The 18,723-nt window shown below is 45.8% G+C and overlaps 1 protein-coding gene across 1 annotated transcript in view; it reads left to right on the plus strand.

Moving 5' to 3' along the window:
• PTPN21 (protein tyrosine phosphatase non-receptor type 21) overlaps nucleotides 1–14,020 on the plus strand; it is a 76,376-nt gene extending 62,356 nt beyond the window's left edge. Inside the window, exons 13-19 of the mRNA XM_059373562.1 lie at nucleotides 362–1,770; nucleotides 5,686–5,823; nucleotides 6,781–7,002; nucleotides 10,153–10,281; nucleotides 10,466–10,700; nucleotides 11,265–11,425; nucleotides 11,643–14,020. Of these exons, the coding sequence (XP_059229545.1) occupies nucleotides 362–1,770; nucleotides 5,686–5,823; nucleotides 6,781–7,002; nucleotides 10,153–10,281; nucleotides 10,466–10,700; nucleotides 11,265–11,425; nucleotides 11,643–11,771 (2,423 nt within the window). The 3' untranslated portion in view covers nucleotides 11,772–14,020. The remainder of the gene's footprint in view (nucleotides 1–361; nucleotides 1,771–5,685; nucleotides 5,824–6,780; nucleotides 7,003–10,152; nucleotides 10,282–10,465; nucleotides 10,701–11,264; nucleotides 11,426–11,642) is intronic.
• Nucleotides 14,021–18,723: the final 4,703 nt, after the last annotated feature.

Consider the following 18,723-nt stretch of genomic DNA (forward strand, 5'->3'; position numbering starts at 1 on the left):
TACCAAAACACATGTTTTTGATTTTCAAAAAAAGACAATATTTTATAATCATCTGTACTCTTAATATTGGATTTTGATTTGGTTAATCTTTATTGGGGGCCAAATCCCGAATACCAGCTTTAGGGTAGGCAAACTATCACCATGCTATAGATGTGGAAGCCAGGACTCTGGGAAATGATATGCCCAGTCATTCAGGGAGTCTGGGTAAGGCCAGGTTATTTCTGCATGGATTTTTGTAAGCTACACTGAAAGTGTGATCAACATTCAGGGCCTGTCTCAGTATTTGCCTAGAGTCATTGGTGCGATTTATACATCTTAAAATCTCATTTTAAAACACATTTTAAATGTGCTTGATTCCCAGATAACCTCTTTGCCACCAATCAGAATGGATACTATTGTCATTCTCTGACAAGTCTGGATCGAGCCCAGATTGACCTCAATGGTCGGATCCGAAACGGCAGTGTATACAGTGCGCACAGCACTAACTCCCTGAACAACCCGCAGCCCTACCTGCAGCCCTCCCCCATGTCCTCTAACCCGAGCATCACGGGCAGTGACGTCATGAGACCCGACTACGTGCCGTCACACCGGCACAGCGCCCTGATCCCCCCGTCCTACCGCCCGACCCCAGATTACGAGACGGTGATGAAGCAGCTCAACAGAGGAATGGTGCACGCCGAGAGACAGAGCCACTCGCTGCGAAACCTCAACATCGGCAGCTCGTACGCCTACAGCAGGCCGGACGCGCTGGTCTACAGCCAGCCGGAGATTCGGGAGCACGCCCACTTCGCCTCCCCGCAGTCGGCCCACTACCCGTTCAGCCTGAACTACAGCTTCCACAGCCCGTCTCCATACCCGCACCCCGCTGAGCGGCGGCCCGTAGTGGGTGCCGTCAGTGTGCCTGAGCTGACCAACGTGCAGCTGCAGGCGCAGGACTACCCGGCCCCCAACATCATGCGGACGCAGGTGTATCGCCCACCCCCGCCCTACCCGCCCCCGCGGCCTGCCAACAGCACCCCGGACCTGTCCCGCCACCTGTACATCAGCAGCAGCAACCCCGACCTCATCACCCGGCGCGTGCACCACTCGGTGCAGACGTTCCAGGAGGCCAGCCTGCCCGTGGCGCACTCCCTGCAGGAGGTCAGCGAGCCGCTTACGGCCGCCCGGCGCGCGCACCTGCACAAGAGGAACAGCATCGAGGTGGCCGGACTGGCGCACAGCCTTGAAGGCCTGCGGCTCAAGGAGCGCACCCTGTCGGCGTCGGCCGCGGACCCGCCACCCAGGCCCGTCTCGGCTGGCTCCCAGCACGGCGGCTGCCCCGACAGGGCTGAGCGGCGTCCAGCGGACGAGCGGGGAGGCCTGGGCTATGGCCACAAGAAGTCTCTCTCCGACGCCACCATGCTGATCCACAGCAGCGAGGACGAGGAGGACCTGGACGAGGAGATGGCCTCGCTGGCGGTGCCCTTTCCCCACGCCCGTGTGCCCCGGGGCCACCACTCCCCGGAGCTCCCGCCGGGCCCCTCCCGCGGCCCCTGTGCTCTCACCCCTTCCGCGCCAGGCCCAGGCCCCATGCATGGCCGCGAGCCTGTGCCCCAGCTTGGGGAGGCCGGCGGGCCCCACAGAGAGGGGCTGCTCACGCCCTCCATGTCCGAGTCCGACCTCACCACGTCGGGGCGCTACCGAGCCAGGAGAGACTCCCTGAAGCAGCGGCCTGTGTCCGACCTCCTCTCGGGGAAGAAGAACGTCGTGGAAGGCCTTCCGCCGCTAGGGGTAAGCCGTGCGCCGCTGTGCGCCATCGGGCCGCGGGGGGACCTCCCAGCGTCTTCCCTCTGACTCTTGTTTCTTCCAGCTCTTTTCCCCCCCCCCCCCCATTCTCTCTATTGTATTTGGAACACTTTAATTATCTACGGAAATAAGGGGGATCGATTAGAATTGTAGCTTGTTTGCTGGAGTGAAGAAGTGGACTGGGGAGGGCCCCGCGGGCTGGAGTGGGAGGAAGGCAGGCGAGGTTTAGCAAGCTGCCTTAAGGAAAAGGAAGTGAGGTTTGGCGGGTTTGAGGTAAGGTGGTTTTGTTAGCCCCAGTTAGAAACGCCGTGTGGTGATGCCGGTGCCGGGCGTTGTTCCGTTTGCCGAGTGGTGTCAGAGTGAAGCCTCCCCCGAGGGAGGTGTTGCTGATGTCGGAGTGTGTGGCTCCAGCTCCAGTGGCCGGCCATGATCTCTGAGGGCCGCGGCGCAATTCTGGAGTTGGGAAGGTGGCACTTTGTCAAGACAAACACTCCAGAGCTCCGGGTCTCTTTAAAAGAAAGATTAAGTGAATTGAGAGCCCAAAGCCCAGAGTTCCTTGTAGAAAATGCAACTCTTTGATGCTCATTATAGTAAATAACCATGAGTTGCACTCTTATTTATTTGAAGCAAAACAGAACATAATATCATCTCTAGCGGCCGGCCATTCCTTGAGGATTTACAGAGTTCCAAGGTGTATCCAGCATACAACAGGCCTATTGTTCCTTCAGAAGAGAAAGCAGACTCTGAGATGTTAAGTAACTTTTCCAAGGTCACACAGCTAGTGGGTGACTGAACTGGAATTTTAAACCCATGTTTATCCCTGCAAACTACCCTCTTATCTTCTACACTGTATTGCATTGAGGTATATTGTATATATTATTTTATTAAGTAGTTTTTGCTTGTCTAGCTGTTTTCTGTCTTTTCACTGAAACTTTTAAAGTCCCCAAGCACTGGCCACACGTTTGTGCCTTTACCATTTCAGTATGGCCACTGTCCTCTTTCGGCATTGCTCAGGTTTCTAGCTCCTCCTTTACCCAAGTCTCCTTGCCTGGAGCCCTGCCCTCTGATTGAGCTAAAGTGATTAATCAGTCTCTGCATTCTGTCTCCACCTTACTCTCAGCACCCTAGGAGCTAGAACTCCTCATCTCTGAGAGTCTGCATACTCAGACTTGAGGACCCATCACAACTATAGTATTATCTTCATAAACTGGAATAAAATTCATGCAGTTTTACAGTGTGTATGAAATTGATTAGTAGATGTACACTGAAACCACTTACAATAGTGCTGTCGATTTAAGTGTGTTTGCTTTTAGTGAATCTGGGGTTTGCATTTTAAGCTTAATTTTTCTTGGGCTTATATTCTGACCTATCTGAACATTAAAGACCAGTGTCCTCTGGAGTAGAAGGTGTGGACTCATGATCAATGATTCAGGGTGGGAACAGGGTACGGATATGTTTCTGAAAAGGTAATTCTATCTGAGTCCCTGTCCAGGTGGTTCTTTTCATAGTTAATACTCTTTTCCTAATTACATCAAGAACTGTCCATCTTTTTTTATTTTTTGTTTTTGGGAGAGAGAGAGTGTGTGCAGGGGGAGGGTCAGAGGGAGAGGGAGAGACATCTCCCCACCTTGAGATCATGACCTAAGCTGAAATCAAGAGTCAGATGCTTAACTGACTGAGCCACCCAAGTGCCCCAGAACTATCCACCATTTTTATATGACCCGAGTCTTCCCCAAATGATACTTCTTTTTTATATAGTCCACTATTTAAGCGTCTTGTCCCTGTACCTTTTGAATGGGATATAGCGAGGTCCCCTAAATCTGAGGCTTTTGATGAGTTTGGTTCTCTAAAAATATAAGTTTTCTCCCTCGCTGACTTTGAAAACCCATAGTATTAGTACAGTTTTGCTCCCTTTCTTTGGCATAATGGATTCTCCTTGCTTGAAGAGGAGCTGTGGCTTTGGGGAAAGGTCTAGGACCTAAGATTGGAAGAACCTGGGTCTCAGGCTAGACCCTCCTGTGGGCTGGACCTGGTAGCACCAGAACCTTATCTCCATCTGTGGCATGCGGACAGTCACCCCTGCTCTGCCTGCTGTGGGAAGTCCCCCAGAAGGTTAGGCATGAAAAATGCTTTGTAAATTCTATGATGGGGCATAGCTGACTTTAAGGAGAGGTTTTTATTGTTTTGACACCGATTACTATTTATAACAAGGCAGCTGGGTGACCTTGGGCAAGCTGTCCCATCTCTCTGACTCTGCTTTCTCATCTGTAAAAGAAGCTGACCCCAGAGAGTTGTTGCGGGATAAGTGAGGTCCTGGCACATGGAAAATGCTCAGGCGAAGTTATCTTATTACCCTGAGGTTGCATCATCCTGGCTGCCGGAGAACTGAAGAGTCAACCCCCTGCTAAGCCCCTGGGTCTCCTCATAGTAACATGGGGTTGCTGTGACCTTCAGTGTCACCACTGACACTGAGTTCACATACTAACATGAATTCAGGTTATGGGAGTTTAGTATTTAAAACAGTGAACTAAATTGCAGACAAGCAGAAACATTTTCGAGTTCTCCACCCTTCTCCACCTCCAGGAGTTTGATTGTTATCTGAAAAAGAGTGGGCTGAGGTACAGATTTCCCGCCTGTGCATGCTTGAGCCCCGGCTGGGGGTTCTCACAGAAATCACTGTGGGGTGGTGCCCCGAAGTAGGTCCTGGTTTTGATAATATGTGTCTTTCTTCACATACTGGCTTTAGACCTGGACCTTCCAGCCAATCAGTTCCATGGGGCACGTGGCAGCCTGCTGACCTCATTCTCAGGCAGAGGAGAGCTGGAGCCACCCTGTCCTGGTGGGTCAGTTTTCAGGAGTCTTGTGAGCCCCTTGATGTCACACTAGCAGCTTAAAATTGGCCGTGGTGAGAGTATTCGCACCATGGCAACTGGACAACTTTGCTTGGCAGACCCCTCCCCCCCAATCCCATCCTGCCCCAGTCAGTTGTTAAACAGCAGCAAACTGGAGTTTTCTGCACAGGTAACAATCATGAATGACATCGTAGCCTAGGCAGCAACCTTTCAGCCTCTCCCTCCCAGGCAGGTAGGGCTGGAGTAAAGCTGGTTTCATTTGGGAGACGGAACTGAGAAAACCATTGCTATCAAACAAGGGGGCTGCTGTCATAGTGAGTAAGGCTTCCAAGGAGGTGTAGAATGGCCGAGGAGACTTCGCCACCTTGGGCTTGTCTGCTGTAGAGAGAAAGATCATTACTTCAATAGTCATGTTAGGAGACTGTCCTGTATTGTCTTCTGGTGTCACTTTGGAGATATCAGTCCTGTTGTCTTTTCCCTGTTAAAAATGTGGCAGTTTTGAGATGTAGTTATCCAATCCAGGTCACCCCAGTCCGCAACAGAATGTTGGGAAAGTGACCCCAGAAAACATTTAATTTTTTCAGAATGATTTAAAGAACTAGTTTATATCTTAAAAAAAAAAAAAAAAAAAAAAAAAGCAAAAACAAAAACAGCCTATTGTAATCATGCAGTTGCTTTAAAAACCCTTTTTGTGGACTGCCACTGATTTTTGTGTGCGTGTCATGTTTTGAAATTTGGGAGTTCTGTGAAGGAATGCTGTCTGCCTGAAGCCTCACCTCTCTAATATTACAACAGAGACTTGAACCGAATTGCATTCAAAATCTTCTCTATCTGCAAGACTTATCAGGGCTTTGGCCTTGAAAGGAATGTCTTCCTCCCAGTGTTTGTTAAACAAATGTGTGTGTGGAGTGTAATCTCTCCTGTGGTGGTTGGTGAAGAAGAACACTCCACTCCTTCCGCTTGTTTCCAGTCTTCAGTCCACAGAAGTTTCTTTTCAAGGGAGCTGTATTTGTGTATATGTCATATATACATGTAAATATTTTTATAGGGAATGAAAAAGAGCCGGGTAGATGCAAAAAAAATTGGTCCTCTCAAATTGGCTGCCCTAAATGGACTTTCCCTATCTCGACTGCCTCTGCCTGATGAAGGAAAGGAAGTGCCTGCCAGAGCCACCAATGACGAGAGGGTATGTACCAGATGTATGGACCGAGCAGTGTGCTTTCTCTGCGACAGTCCATTGGATGCTACAAAAATGCCTTCTTCACCTTTTAATGAATTTTCTAATACATCTAATTATCATAAGAGAGTGTTAAGTATTTTATAATCTGGATGTCAAAATTGGGGCAAGTCTAATATGTTAATAGATCATTTTGAAGTAAATGTTGATTTTTTGTTTGTTCCTGACTGTTCTTACTGTTCTTTACCTTCTTCTGGTCATCCATAGCAGTCTTGATTTCTGATGGCTTTAAGTGAGAGGAATTCTGCAGGGCCATATGAGTACAAGACCAGTGCTCTAACCCCTGAGCTATAGGGCCGGTCCATACGAGTACACCCGGGAAGGGGAGCACACATTGCCTGCTTTCATTGTCTCGAAAATTTATCTTAGGAGTCAACAGTTACTGAATTTTTCATGACTTTCTTTGTGACCAACATATATTTGCTATTTGGTTTTACTATATCAAAATCAGACAAGCAAGAATTAGTGCTAAGTAAAAATTAATTTGCTTACAATTTCCCACATTTTTCAGTTTTTCTATACCACAGATGAGAAAATTGAAGCATTTGTTCATAGAAGTTGGAATTGATTCTCCTGCTCTAGGATTTACTCTTCTCCGGGAGAACTTTCTGTTCCTTAGGAGTCACAAAACCGACCACAGACTTAGAGAAAATGAATTCAAATTATTGTCAGCCAGTTTTCACCTTTAAACAGAACTCTGCCTTCTGCATCTCACCAACAACGTGGTTTTGTTACTTGAACTCTTCCCATTATGGCTTGTTAAAAATTTAGCTTTGATTTCATCTAGAGTTTTCAATACTAGATAATTTCTAAACTTGAAGTGAAAACAAGATTTCAGATGTGCCTTCGGAATGCAGCTTGGACAGGTGACGATACTCATATTATCCCATGTGTTCCATTTTACAGTGTAAAATTCTGGAACAGCGGTTAGAACAGGGAATGGTGTTCACAGAGTATGAAAAAATTCTTAAAAAACGGTTAGTTGACGGGGAGTGCTCAACAGCACGACTCCCTGAAAACGCAGAAAGAAATCGATTCCAAGATGTCCTTCCCTACGACGATGCCAGAGTGGAGCTTGTCCCAACTAAAGAAAACAACACTGGCTACATCAACGCGTCCCATATTAAGGTGAGAGGAGCGGGCAGGACAGTGAGGGCTGTGAAGTTGCCATTTCACTTACAGGAATAACTGTGTTCACATCTGTATTCTAAGAACAGCCTAGTTGGAGCCATTGTGACAAATCACGTTATAAACTGGGAAATCTGTACAACCTGGCTGGATAGGAAATGTTTACCAACAGAGCCAAAGCTGTGTTCTCTCCCAAGTGCTAAGCCCCTCTGCCTCTGACACAGTGGCCGGGACTCAGAGAGGCCTCCTTGGCCTGACCTTAGGCCTTTGTTCTTCTAAATCTGAAGATCTCATCTGGCTCATAAATTCTCTCCAGAGTGGCAGAATTGCTAGTTTTCTGTTATCACATACCTGCACTGACTCTCTGTGACAAAGGTGTCTGGGATTGTTTATTTTATTATTTTTTTTTTTATTTATTTATTTTTTTTTAAGATTTTATTTGTTGATTTGACAGACAGAGATTACAAGCAGACAGAGAGGCAGGCAGAGAGAGAGAGAGGGAAACAGGCTCCCTGCTGAGCAGAGAGCCTGATGCGGGACTCGATCCCACGACCCTGAGATCATGACCTGAGCCGAAGGCAGTGGCTTAACCCACTGAGCCACCCAGGCGCCCCTGGGATTGTTTATTTTAGAGAGAGAGCCGGGGAGGGGCTGAGGGAGAGGAAGAGGGTCCATCAGACTCCCAGTTTAGCACAGAGCCCGGTCTCACAACCCTGAGATCCTGACCTGAGCTCAGACCAAGAGTGGGAAGCTGAACCTGCTGAGCCACTCAGGTGCCCTGTCTGGGTTTTTTAATGGTGGTCACCAAAGCTCTTAAAACAGTGACATCTGGAGGCACCTGGGTGGCTCAGTGAGTTAAAGCCTCTGCCTTCGGCTCAGGTCATGATCTCAGGGTCCTGGGATCGAGCCCCGCATCGGGCTCTCTGCTCAGCGAGGAGCCTGCTTCTTCCCACCCCCTCTCTTCCTGTCTCTCTGCCTACTTGTGATCTCTGTCTGTCAAAAAAATAAAAAAACAGGGGCACCTGGGTGGCTCAGTGGGTTAAAGCCTCTGCCTTCAGCTGAGGTCATGATCCCAGGACCCTGGGATCGAGCCCCACATTGGGCTCTCTGCTCTGCGGGGAGTCTGCTTCTTCCTCTCTCTGCCTGCCTCTCTGCCTACTTGTGATTTCTATCTGTCAAATAAATAAAATCTTTAAAAAACAAAACAAAGCAAACAAACAAACAAATAAATAATATTTAAAACAAAAAACAAAAACAGTGACATCTGTTATTTTTGCTTTTTCCCTGTGATCACTTTTCAAGATTATTTGTCCTTTGGAGAAGCAGTGCACTTTTTCCCTAGAGTCAGTGTTATGCCATTTAACTGGGGTAATGTTCCACCCATTAAGATGGGGAAAGTGATGATGGGGGTGCCTCGGTGGCTCAGCAGGTTAAAGCCTCTGCCTTCGGCTCAGGTCATGATCCCAGGGTCCTGGGATTGAGCCCCACATCAGGCTCTCTGCTCAGCGGGGAGCCTGCTTCCCTCTCTCTCTGCCTGTCTCTCTGCCTACTTGTGATCTCTCTCTCTGTGAAATAAATAAATAAAATCTTAAAAAATAAAAGGGATGGGAAGTGATGATTCCCAGCTGGGCCACGAGGGAAGCAGGGTTTTGTCCCTTTTGTTTGTGCTGGCTGGAGATCACGTGCTTTTATTTGGGGAAGGAGACGTTTTCTTACTGGGAGTCAATGAGGAAGTATCCACGTCAGGAATTTTTCTTCTTTCCCACATTTTATTTTGTGTGCAAGTGATATTTGATGAGTGCAGGTTCACGCTTGAGGCTTTCAGGGACCAGGCGGTCGGCCTGCTAAAGCCTTTGCCCTTGGTGGTATCAGGGAATAAGCACGTGCGCTTGTTGATGTAGGTATAATTAATTTAAAAGCTGAGCATTTCTGTGCAGTAACTCATCCAGCGTCTCATGACGGGATGGGTGAGTACTGAAGAAAGTCCTCCTCCTATGTAGGTATTGCAGAATCTTCAGGAGCCAGCTGAAGGCGGGGGTAGGCAGCTGAGCCTCCGAACTCCAGGGTCTGCCACTTAACCAGCGCGGGGCCTCCTCGTGCTTTCCTCGGAATAAAGCACTGACTCCTGCCCCTTGGGCCACAGACCCCAACCCCTTGCTGGCTGGAGCCCGCCCTCAGTGAGGGGGTCTAGCCAGGACTCCAGCCGGGCAGCCGTGAGTGTGGCTGTGGGCCGAGCCCCGCAGGGCCCTTGGGAAGCCCCGCTGTGGTCTCGAATGTCAGTGGGCGTGGCCTTTAACCAGCTCTCCTGGCTACAGACCCAGACAGGGCTGGCAGCCGGTTCTCAAGGAGGTGCGGGCTCCGGTGGTAACTTAGTATCATTGGGGGGGGGGGGCGCGTATCTAGACTCAGAAGTTCAGAGGCGAGACCACTTTAAGCAGGAATATTTTTTTTCTGTCCTAGAAATCTGGTATTTAACCTCATTTTTTTTTTAACCTCAGTTTTGACTTAATTGTTACTAGTTTTCCCAATGTTTAGTACTTCATGAGGGGAAACTATTTGTACTTTAGGATACTGTGATGTGGATATTTTTATATCAGCAGCAGTAAGAGCTATGTATTGAGAACCTATTATGCGCAGGCACCAGATCAGATACATTGACTCATTTAATTCTGCCAGTGGTCCTATGCAGGCACATGGCATTTTTATTTTGCAGATGAGAGCAGAGAGGCAAGAGGTTAAGCATATTGTCCCAGGTCACATACATATCATGTGCATTCACAGTGTGTAAGTTTATAAACAGGTAGTAATAGGAATTGTATTAACAGAGAAAAAGAGTAAGAGCTACACCTTTATTCTGAGTAATTCAGCTCATCTTTTAGTACTACCATAAACAAATACGCATACATTCATATATGCATACACATTAATTAATATTTAAAGATTTATTTAGAGAGAGCGGGAGAGGAGGGGCAGAGGGAGAGAGCGAGAATCCCAGGCTGACTCCCCACTGGCTGTGGCCCCCAACATGGGGCTCGATCCCACGACCCTGAGATCACGACCTGAGCCGAAACCAAGAGTCGGCCGCTTAACCGACTGAGCCGTGCAGGCGCCCCACACATTAATTTTTTAAAACCCGTTTTCTAATTTCAGGTCTCTGTCAGTGGAATTGAGTGGGATTATATTGCCACACAGGGTCCGCTGCAGAATACCTGTCAGGATTTTTGGCAGATGGTGTGGGAACAGGGAGTCGCCATCATAGCAATGGTGACTGTGGAAGAGGTGAGTGCTCCCGTCCCGTTGTTGATTTTCTCTGCCTGAGAACAGTTTCTTCGATGATGGGGCCCCGAACTTTACCGCAGGAGGCAGGCCAGGTTGCCGTCCTGCTTCTCAGGTGCGCAGTCTGTATGAGGGGGTGCCTGCGGCTGGGCTGCTCTTGGCTTCTGACCACCCGTGTCCTTCACAGGAGGGCGGGAGGGAGAAGAGCTTCAGGTACTGGCCTCGGCTGGGTTCCCGGCATAACACCGTCACCTACGGGAGATTTAAGATCACCACTCGCTTCCGCACTGACTCTGGCTGCTACGCTACCACGGGCCTGAAGATGAAGCATCTGCTCACGGGACAGGAGAGGACGGTCTGGCATCTCCAGTACACGGACTGGCCTGAGCACGGCTGTCCTGAGGACATCAAGGGATTTTTATGTAAGTGTCTACCCGGCACAGCCTCCGCTCTGGTCGTGTGCATGGAGCAAGACATCACTCCTCAAGTATTTCCTTTAGATGGCTAATAGAAGCTTTGGACTTGCTTTATTTTATTATTTTTTTAAAGATTTCATTTGTTTATTTGAGAGGGAGAGCACGAGCTGGGGGCTAGTGGCAGAGGCAGAAGCAGGCTCCTGGCTGGGCTCCATCCAGGACCCTGGGATCACAACCCTAGCCAGGGGCAGATGCTCAACATGCTGAGTCCCCTGGGAGCCCTGGACTAGCTTTAAAGTAAAGGCTTCAAGTATCAGAGAAAAGTTTTTAGAGTATGATTTGGTGGTGAATAGAAGGACTTTCAGAGACTGTCTCCTCCATCACATTTTGTAGTGGGGCAGAGGCAGTGACTCGCCCATGGTCACACTGTCAGTTAGCTGTTGGGGCTGGTTAACTGGCACCTGGTGTTCTTTATCCAGAGTCCTTCCAATCAGTGATGATAATCTGAAAACTGTCAGTTTGATGGGCGTTAATCCTAGCCTATTTCTCTGTTCCACTGATATTTCATAGCATACCTTGAGGAGATCCAGTCTGTTCGACGTCATACAAATAGTACCAGTGAACCAAAGAGCCCCAACCCTCCGTTGCTGGTCCACTGCAGTGCTGGGGTGGGAAGGACTGGCGTCGTCATTCTGTCCGAGATCATGATCGCCTGCCTGGAACACAATGAGGTATGTATGTCCTTGGTCGGGGGAGAAGCGGGCTGGGCACAAGGCTGTGGAAGAAAGGGGCTTAGTGGCCTACCAGTGCTCTTGGAGCATGTTCCCCAGAGGCTTCTTCTAGAAGGCGCTGGGCTGGGACAGTGTGTGGGTCTTGACCAGACTTCTGCTAGGACTGCTCCTGTCTCTGCGGGGGCCTGCATCCGCTCATGGTTGTCTCTCCTTCCAGGTGCTGGACATCCCGAGGGGGCTGGACATGCTGAGGCAGCAGAGGATGATGATGGTGCAGACGCTGTGCCAGTACACGTTCGTGTACCGCGTCCTCATTCAGTTCCTCAAGAGCTCCAGGCTCATCTGAGCTCCCACAGCTCAGGACGGGGACTGATGGGGCGACACGCTGACAGCTGACGGGAGCGCCTGACTCAGACCTCCCCGCGGCTGCCAGGCTGGGCCACGAGTGGCACCTTGACGGCGCCTGGACAACGGTACCCGGAGGGAGACCTGCAGAGCCCAGGGCTGGGGAAGGGCTGACGGAAGAGGACGTGGTCCCTGGGGCCTTGCCCGCTCGCGTCTGTCCGATTGGCAGCGCTTGCATACTTTGTGGAGGTGGTTTTCCAGATAGTTCTCTGTTGTACTGAAGCTGTGCAGGGCAACTCTGGCAGTCAGGAAGGTGCATCAATTTCTAGCTTGGATGTCTTGGAATTTTATTTTATGATTAAAGTATTTGGGGCTTTTTGGTGAGAAACTTTCTACGGGGATGGTCCACAGGTGTGAATAGTTCCCATGTAAGTTTGTATTTAAAACCATTCTATCTCTTGTTATTTTTTTAAAAACTTTAACAGTTTAGTTACCAAACCTAAAATTACAAGAAGAATCTAAAAGTGTTATTTTGAAACATAGAAAGCATTTTTATATTCAGAAAATTTTTTATTCTAGAATATTCTATATATTTGTACCTTCTCTATTTTGCAAACAAGAGTTCAACTCATTAAGGTACTGAAATGAACCCATTACTGTAAGAGAAAGTCGGGAATGAAGGCACATTATTGGAAATGTAAGACAATACTCAGAGTCACTATTTTTTTCAGTATTATTTGTAAACCTAAACCAGTTTGATCTGACTGGTTGAAACTGAAGTGAAAGACAGTTGCCTAGGTTGGTTTTAAGCACTTTGTTGTTAAAGACAAATCTGAATTTTAATGTGTTTCTTGATAGATGAGACGCTAACAGTGGGTATCCAGAAGTGTTTGGATGTGAGAAGGGCTAAGCATACGTGGGTGGTCAGGGCAGGGTAAGTGCGGTGTAATTGCGGGACGGCAGGCGTGAGATGCCTTTGACAGAAGTGCAGTATTAACTCTGCTCCCCCTGAGAGGCTGGGGTGGAGAGTGGGGGCTGGGCGGTGGGTAGGTACCTGCCGGGAAGTTCAGGTCACTCTCTGTGACTCACTGTTTCCTTGGAATTCTTACACCTGAACTTCTGTTCTTTTTTGATAAAGAAAGTCAGGTTTATTTTATCATTAAAAGAAGCCTGGAAGAGGTTTTATCTGCTGACTGAAAGAAGGGAAGAGTAATAGTTTCACCTCAGTTCCCAAAACTACAGCCCAGACTACTTGTGGCTCCCATAGATTGCTGTTTTAGTCAAGAGATGCTGGGGTTTTAGTTTCCTGAGCCCCTAACTTCACCGCTGAGGTCAGTGTTAGCTTCTCGGTTCCTCCTCCCTCCATCGATCACATCCTGATGGCTGAGCTAGAGAAGGAGAAGGTGGCCTTTGGTCGGGGCTAGGATGGCCTTGTCACAGAGGGACTTGAGTATAAGGACTTAATGGGTATGTTTCACTGAGGAACCATCTCATTTTTCCTTTTGAGGTTGCTTCTCTAAAATGCAGAGCTTCCAAAATGCCACATCTGGGGCTGTTCCCCTAATGACAGTGTCCTAGGGATGGTTCTGATCTCCAAGTTCACTCTGAAAGCAGTTTCACTCACAGTTGAACGTGACCACTGACTGTGTGTTGTCCACTGTGAGACAGGATTTGCTTCATACAGTGTGGATTGGCCTGTCTCTGGGTTACCCAGAAACCAGCGCTTAAGTGGGTAATTCAGGAGACAGTAGTGAAAACGAATACTGGAAGTGGGCACACTGCTCACTTTGGGATAAAATGTTAATTTTAACCTGAAATTGTTTTAAGAGTCAGGTTTAAATAACAGTGGACCCAAGTGTAAATACTGAGAAAGAGCTTCTGGAGGAATGAGATGAGAGGTTTTTATGATCATATTTCCCATCTCCACATCGTGTAAAGGATGGGAGTATTTTCAGTGTTGTTTTTTTTTTCCTCCATGGTACGTTTTTTTAAGAAATACTATTCTGTCAAGTTTAAACATTTTGAAGTGTCCCATTGACAAGAACATACAGTAAAACAAAAATCTAAAGAGTAATATATGGTATATTTGTGTTCCAGTTGTAATAATTACAAGTAGATTACTTCTGAGGGCTTATTTACAGTATTTAAATGTCACTCTTAAAATGTTGCATGTTTGACCCTTGTGAATATTTAAACTTTTTCAGTTAGTGAATATGGAAGTATTTCTGAATAAAAATCGACATTACTGGACTTTGAAATAATGTGATCTTCAAGAACAAACTGTACAACGTTTAGGCTTCATAGGTTTGCCACATCTGAACCGAGGATGTTGCTTTCTGCCAAACTTACGTAGTGCTTTGCTGTCCTAGTATCTCTTAGTTCCTTGAGATTCTAAATTTCATAGCAAAATTACCAAAATGTACATTTTCACAAAAAGTAGGTTACAAGCCAGTGTTTTCCAATGGATTGATTTTGGCATCTCTGTATCAGTCTTCCTGATGAGTGGGGTCTTTTGAGGACATATTCTAGCTGAGAGTTTTGAGCACAGAAAGTACTCCTTAGGAATGTCAAGTGCAATCATTATTACTTACTTTCCTATGGAATACCTGCTGTGAAGTATTCTGAAAACCCTAGTATTTAGCCTTTAAGACCCTTTGGCAGAATTAAAACAGAAGGTGGACGGACTTATGCTTCCTTGGAAGCTTCCAGAAAGAGGAAGGTCTAGGCAAAAACGCAGAGGAGGAGTATGTGTCAGGGTGGAGGACTGAGTGAGGACAGCAGGCAGGCCAACTTTTCTGTGAAGCTTTCGTCGTCAGAAGAAAACAGCCCCTTCAGGATGGGTTGATACGTTAATATTCACAACATTAAGAAAATATATATGTATATATTACATATATATAATATAAAACCTCACGTTTTAAAATGTGCAATTGGAGGTCAGCGGCACCGTAGGAGCGGGTTGGAAATTTGCATGAACAAATGGAAGCAAGAATTACTGTTTATTGTAAATTGTTTTTAAGATCTGACTTTTTAAGTTTTAATTTAGTTATTCATTTTAAGCAATCTCTGCCCCCAACATGGGGCTCAAACTCACGACCCCGAGATCTGGAGTCACATGCTCCCCCCACTGAGCCAGTCAGGTGCCCCTGAAACTGGACATTTTAAAGGAGCTCTTTGGGATATAAATTTAGGGAACTTGTTTCCCAGCAAGATTTCATGTGGAACAAGCTAGAACTGTCTTTTTTCCAGTTAAAAGTTTATTTTAAAAAGAACCCTAAATTGGAGGGGACTCATTATTGAGGTGAGAGATATTTCAAAAATAGAGGAATAGGTACATTAGGAATTTGTCTGGAAAAACATTTCTCGAAACATGAGTTTTTCAAATTCATCTAGGTAAGGGCTCCGTTCCAGTATCTACAATTATAGAGAAATGAGGAAAAATCAGAAAGCCCAGTTGTTTGAAGTTTGCATGCGTTGGGGATGAGTGGATAAAGGATTTTAGGCAACAGTTGAAGGAGTCCTTGGGCGGTTAAAGTGGCATAGTTTTCCATATATTACAGGCAGTTCCCAAATAAAAATTATGCTCTAAAAATTCAGATGTGTGTGGAATTATTGAGAAAAACAGTGATATTTCCCCTTGTAAACAGTAGCCCAAGTGGGTGTTAACTCACCTGATTTGTCCTCCCAAAGCTTGTTTGGTGTAGAACCAAATCGTCAAAACCGGAGCTCTGAAAAACACAGAGCAAATTTTCTCCCTGCTGCACCCTGGTGGTGAGATGCGAGAACGAATTCTCTGGTGGTAGGGACTCAAGCCTCAGCAAGGGGCTGGCCAGGTACAACAGCGTTTGCTTAGAGAACTCCACAGAAGGGAACATCCACCACGCTTACAGAAGCTTGAATGGCTCATGAAGGACAGGAATGTTCCGGGACGTGGGATGAAATGAGCGGGCATGCCACCTGTGAAAGCAGGCCGGGGGTGAGGGAGGGTGAATTGGCACTGCACTTGCCTGCCCTTCCTGTTGCCCCCTAAATACCCTCCCTTTCCTGTCCCTGGCAACAAATGGGAAGCAGAGGATGGGCCACGAAGGAAGTTCAAGGTCTGCAGCACCAGGCTGAGGAGGCATCAGTTCCAAGCAAATGTTCCCACGCAAAGGGTATGTAGGTCACATGTACATTACGTAGGCTGTCTGGCCACACAGCCTGTCTCCAGAAATGTTTACATTGCCCCACATACTTAAGAAATTAAAATAGTTCTCAAAAATCTAGAGTAAACCTAAACTTCTCCCAATATGTTGATGGGTTAAGGGATAGTGACTACTTACTGTAAATTACGCTTCAATAGTATCAATAAATACAGATGGATGACAAGAAAGGAGTAATTGTCTTTGAATTTCTAACCATGGAACTAACAATATGGATGTTAATTTTTTTTTTTTTTTTTTTAATTTTTGGCCCACGTTTTATTTTTTTTTTTAAAGATTTTATTTATTTATTTGACAGAGAGAGATCACAAGTAGGCAGAGAGGCAGGCAGAGAGAGAGAGAGAGAGGAGGAAGCAGGCTCCCTGCTGAGCAGAGAGCCTGATGCGGGACTCGATCCCAGGACCCTGAGATCATGACCTGAGCCGAAGGCAGCGGCTTAACCCACTGAGCCACCCAGGCGCCCCGGATGTTAATTTTTGAAAATAACTAGCTGTATAAGTCTTGATCATTATTCTTTAGTTTCCATTAAGCCATTTTGTGGCGCATCATATAAAAAGACAGTTAAAATCTCCAAAACCTGGGGTGCCTGGGTGGTTCAGTGGGTTAAATCCTCTGCCTTCAGCTCAGGTCATGATCCCAGAGTCCTGGAATGGAGCCCATATCACATAGTACTCTCTGCTCTGCAGGGAGCCTGCCTCCCTCTCTGCCTGTCTCTCAGCCTACTTGTGCTCTTTGTCCCTCTGTCAAATAAATAAAATCTTAAAAAAAAAAATCTCCCAAATTCTCTGGCTTTGAATCTATAATTCCGTGTCCCCAAACTCGCTATAGCAGTAAACAATGCCACTGTAATAAAGCTACAATTTTAACTGAGTTGCTTGGTGTTTTACCTGTGTGAAAATATCAGTACTCTTAAGTTGTCAAATGTCCACACTATGGACATTTAAGTGTGCGTGTGTGTTTTAAAGTCACACTCAAAAACTTGTGGGAAAAAATATACAGTATTCACTCTTAGGAGCAGGTCTGTGCCAAAGAAATTCAGAAGGTGGGGTTATCTGTGTTAACCAGAACACGAATCTGACCTTGATTTGGGGGGTAGGTTGACCGGACTAGTACAGAGTTAATGACAACTGGCTTTCTGTTTCAACCTGCTCGTTCATCAGCTGAGAAAATCTGAACAAATGAATGAGGGATAGAAGCTCAGTCACTCATTTTTTTAGAAGAATGCAAATGTCATAAGTCATATATGATCAGTGCTAGGAGACCGTCCTAGAAGTTTATTAGAAATCACTTGCAGTTAATGGGCCACCGAGACAAGATCTTTTTCTTTATTCTGTCGTGGTATTTTTCAAAATGTAGTTTGATCTTAGAGTTAATTATCTCATAAGGATCTAATGGTTTTGTGGTTTACTGGAATAAGTCTAGTGCAAATACTGGTTAAGCCCAAGTGGCTTGAAGAAGTAAATACTCTCCAGAGGTGAGTGACAAATTTATTTCCAGAACAGATTTTTTTACGACAGTGTTAAAAATAGTACAAAACTCAGGTTAACCCTCTGAAGTTAAGAGATGAAAGAAAACAAACACAAACAGAAAAGATACTAGAATTTGCAACAACTTTTAGACCAGAAGAGTTCTAATGGGTTTTATTTGCATAGTCTGGTTTTTATGGCAGGACAGAGAAATTGAAGCAGTAGTTAACTGTGCAAGGATGACTTTTAGTGCTTTTGAAACTTTTCTGTTACTATCAGCTTGGACGCCTTCATATTAGAGTTTCTCAATTCTATATTTGAGTAAGTAGCTTAATTTCTCATAGAATTGAGCTATTACACAATTATAAGTATATGCAATTTCTAAGCAATGCAAAATGAGGGGGAAAATAAAAATATTCGTTAGTTTATCAAGCCTCTTTAAAAGCTCGGATACTTACTCAACAGATTGATTGGCACTGGGCCATTGGAATATATATATATATATATTTTACTGTATTTTCATGTAATTTTTTACATTATGATATAAAACAGATTTTTATCATGGAAATGTTAAATATTTTCCTATGAAAACACCTCAATGTTTCATTCTATTGTGCTTAACTGGAGGAAATATTCTGAGATATAAAGATGCAGTTTGGCTCAGATGAAGAATTACAATGTAACGAATCAGAAATTTGTATATTTCTGAATTGTATGATCTGGTTAAAAACTGAAGCAATCTAAACCCTACCCATAGTGAATTTAGCAGAGCATCATTTAAAAATAAACATCTAGGGGTGCCTGGGTGGCTCAGTGGGTTAAGCCTCTGCCTTGGGCTCAGGTCATGATCTCAGGGTGCTGGGATCCAGCCCCACATCGGGCTCTCGGCTCAGCAGGGAGCCTGCTTCTCACCCCCACCCCCACCTGCCTCTCTGCCTAATTGGGATCCCTCTCTCACTCTGTGTCAAGTAAATAAATAAAATCTTTAAAAAAAAATCTAGATAGCAAGCCGATTTAAGTAAAAATTCCAACAGAAGTTAATATGATTTAACAGATCTAATAAACCCAAAATTTGGAGAAAATTTATATGAAATACATTTTCTTAGAAAACGGCCCTATAATTCAAACAATACACTGGGAATTCTAACTTTTCAACATGCTAGTATAAAGAATTGTCTAGTATTATTTTATAGTTTAAAAAGCAATTTTTAAAAAAAGCAATTTTAAGTGCTATCTGGAGATTAATGTAAAAATGTATAAGCAGAAGAACTTAATTCTTTTAAAC

Source organism: Mustela nigripes, chromosome 13 (assembly GCF_022355385.1).
Source record: "Mustela nigripes isolate SB6536 chromosome 13, MUSNIG.SB6536, whole genome shotgun sequence".
NCBI lineage: Eukaryota > Metazoa > Chordata > Mammalia > Carnivora > Mustelidae > Mustela > Mustela nigripes.